The sequence below is a fragment of the Typopeltis vanoorti genome, chromosome 11 (assembly GCF_054136105.1).
Source record: "Typopeltis vanoorti isolate ZY-2024b chromosome 11, IOZ_Tvanoo_1.0, whole genome shotgun sequence".
Lineage (NCBI taxonomy): Eukaryota > Metazoa > Arthropoda > Arachnida > Uropygi > Thelyphonidae > Typopeltis > Typopeltis vanoorti.
Genome location: NC_143559.1, coordinates 111,154,023 through 111,157,280, shown reverse-complemented (window position 1 = coordinate 111,157,280; position 3,258 = coordinate 111,154,023). Strand labels below are relative to the sequence as shown.

At 35.5% G+C, this 3,258-nt stretch overlaps 1 protein-coding gene across 1 annotated transcript; it reads left to right on the top strand.

The window, feature by feature from the left end:
• The first annotated feature begins 2,199 nt into the window (after positions 1-2,199).
• Positions 2,200-2,601, top strand: LOC150101937 (general transcription factor II-I repeat domain-containing protein 2-like). Its single transcript, XM_090399935.1, has one exon. The coding sequence runs from the start codon at positions 2,200-2,202 to the stop codon at positions 2,599-2,601; it is 402 nt and encodes a 133-aa protein (XP_090256061.1).
• The last annotated feature ends 657 nt before the right edge of the window (positions 2,602-3,258 follow it).

Genomic DNA, 3,258 nt, shown 5'->3' with positions numbered 1-3,258 from the left:
GAAACAATTAGTGAAACCTTATTAAATCTCTTATATATATACTGTATATATATATATATATATTTTTCTCGGTGTTTAAGACAATTATATATATATATATATATATATATATATATATATATATATATATATTAAAATTTAACTGACTAGAACCCGAGAAAGTATAACAAAAATCTTTAATAAATCACGCCAGTTTCATCGACAATCCGACTTCTTCAGGTGAGTAAGAAATAACACAAGACTTATAAAAATAACAAGGTAAAAAACATGGATTTTCTAGCTTAATAAAAAGAACCAGATTAGTAACAGTCATATTTGATTAGGTGACCGCGTGCTACTGTTGCCATGAGTAGAATGTGTGTGTCAGCTAATTTTTGAGCGCTAGTATTGGATTACTGCGCTATGGGAATCAGGCAAATTGTAGCTTAGATTGTTGTTCAAGTGTGAAGGGTCTAGAACTATTTCTTTTGATTCTATAATACGTTTTTCAAATTCATCCTTGCATATATATAAATTGGTTGTGAGGCCCCAATCAACTTGGTGTGGCCGTTCGTCGAGGTTAGAGTTTGCGGAGAAGAGCACATGACTGGAAAGGGCGCTCGCTCGTGTTCTACTGTAGGAGATGTCACGTCTATGATCCTCAAGACGAAGTAAAACAGATTTATCTGTCCGGCCAAAATAAGGTTGACCACAGTCGCACATAACTTTATAAACACCAGGAAAATGCAGTTTGTTGTGTTTTGGTTTTGGTCGACTCAGAAAAGAACGAAGTTTTGGCAGAGTAGTATAGTCGGTCTTTATGTTGAATTTCTTCATAATCCTAGATAGTTTTGGGGTAAGAGAGCTGATAAATGGTAACTGTATATGAGTGATAGGGTTGGATTCAACTTCTTGTGGTGGTTGTTGGCGTGGTCTCAAACGTTTAGTGATGTTACGAGATGAATATTCATTATTTACGAAGGTGTTTTTCAGGAAGTTAAGCTCTGTTAGGTCTTCTTCTTCTTCTGTGGAAGTGAGACATCTTGCTCGATGGACAAGGATGGAGATGATGCCCAGTTTCTGAGGAGGGAAGTGATGAGAAGAGTCATGCAAATATCTATCAGTGTGTGTGGTTTTCCGAAAAATTGAAAATTTAAGACAGTCAGGTGATCTAATGATCTTTAGATTCAAGAAAGGGAGAACGCCGTTAATCTCTAGTTCTAAAGTGAATTTAATGTTCTGATGTTGATTATTTAAATGCTTTAGGAAGTTTTGAAGTTCCTCTAAACCCGACTTGTCCAACTCGCGGTCCAGGACGGCTATGAATGCGGCCCAATAAATAATCGTAAACTTACAAACTTTATGAGATTGTGACTAAAAATACCATTAATAATACTACAAATACAATTTTAACATGCTATTAATTTATAAGCAATGAACTTTTAATTTAACACGTTCTTTAGCAATGAGAGATTGATAAAATCATTCTGAAATAATTGTATTTATTCAAAATTGCCACCCATGCGAGTAATTAAGTCTCGACATAATAAACGGCGCTAGCGCTCTTGCTTCCTACTTTTACCACGCAATAGATGCCTCTCTATGTGTGCCATGGGTACGCTGGTACGGCTTTCAATGTGCAATTGTAAACAGTCGAGTTGACACCGAAGAAAGGTGCAGACGTTACGTGTGTTTGTGGCGATTGGGCGAGTAATTTTTTTAGTAGTAAAAATTTGGCGATTTGGTGATTATTAAACCTAGCTTTCTAATTTTCAATCTATTTTTTTTTTTTAATTCCAATATGGCTTCCACAGCGTCTCAAAAGAAAAACCGAACCAAAAAAAAAAAAAAAAAGAAAAAGAAAAATTATAGAAGAAGGAAGATTGTTCAACGAAAAGTGGACAGACGACTACTCTTTTGTCGAGGCAAATACTAAGGCAATCTGCTTAATTTGTAAGGAATTTGTGCCAGTTTTCAAAGACTACAATTTGAAAAGGCATTACACGCAAAAACATACTGCGAAATTTAGTGCGTATCAAGGAATGTGTCGTAAAGACAACATAGCGGAACTGAAAAAAAGTCTATCATCTCAACAAAGTTTTTTTTTAAAAAAATAACAACTGAAGCGGATTCTATTGTAAAAGCTAGTTATGTGGTTTGCTAACTTGATAGCGAAAATGATCAAAACCGTATGCCGATGGTGAGTTTATTAAGCAATGTATGGAAAGCGTGGCAGATATAATTTGCCTTGATAAAAAAGGGGATTTTTCTAAAATCAATTTGTCTCCCTGGACTATAGCCAGGCGAATTGATGAAATAGGAAAATCTGTCGAAAAAGGTTTGGAGAGTAGAGCTGCCAATTTTAAATTTTATGCTTTGGCGATAGACGAAAGTACTGATGCTACTAATACAGCTCAATTGGCAATTTTTATTAGAGATATTGATGACGAATATAATATCACTGAAGAAATGGCTTCTTTAGTGCCATTAAAAGACACAACTAAATCAAGAGATTTATACGAAGAAGTGAAAAATACGTTAAAGCGATTTTCTTTGTCGATTGTGAACATATCTGGTATAACTACTGATGGTGCCCCGGCAATGATAGGTAAAAGAGATTGACTTGTAAAATTAATAGAAGACGATGCAATTGGCTCCCAAAATTTAAGTGTGATACAATATCACTGCATAGTACACCAAGAAAATTTATGCGCAAAAGCTTTAAAGATGGATAACGTCATGCAGATTGTCATCAAGGCTGTAAATTTCATAAGGGCCAAGGGATTGATTCATCGCCAATTCCAGGAATTTCTTAAATTTATGGATGCTGACTATGGGGACATCATTTACTTTTCGGAAGTAAGATGGTTAAGTCGAGGTAAAATGTTGAAAACATTTTGTGATTTGCGAAATGAAATCAAGTCGTTTATGGAATCAAAAACAAAATTTGTGCCAGAACATGACGATGAAAACTGGCGCACAGATTTGGCATTTTTAGTAGACTTGACCGCTCATTTAAATGAGTTAAACATGCGTCTTCAAGGTGAAAAGCAACTGATCAATGCAATGTTTCAAGCTATAACAGCGTTCGAAATGAAACTGAAAGGTTGGTCGATTGGTAGAGCCTCTGCTACGGCTCAGTTAAGTAAGTTTGAGCGCGGTTAGTAGTTAGAAGGGGATCAATCGTTCGATGCTGTTGGCACACTCTCCCTCGATGAGTCTTTGGACTCCCTGGAGGTGTCTAATAATAATAATAATAATAATAATCTCAAATTAAGG

What these genes read in the sequence shown, in the direction of transcription:
- LOC150101937 (XM_090399935.1), top strand. Translation starts at nt 2,200, where the DNA reads ATGGAAAGCGTGGCAGATATAATTTGCCTTGATAAAAAAGGGGATTTT.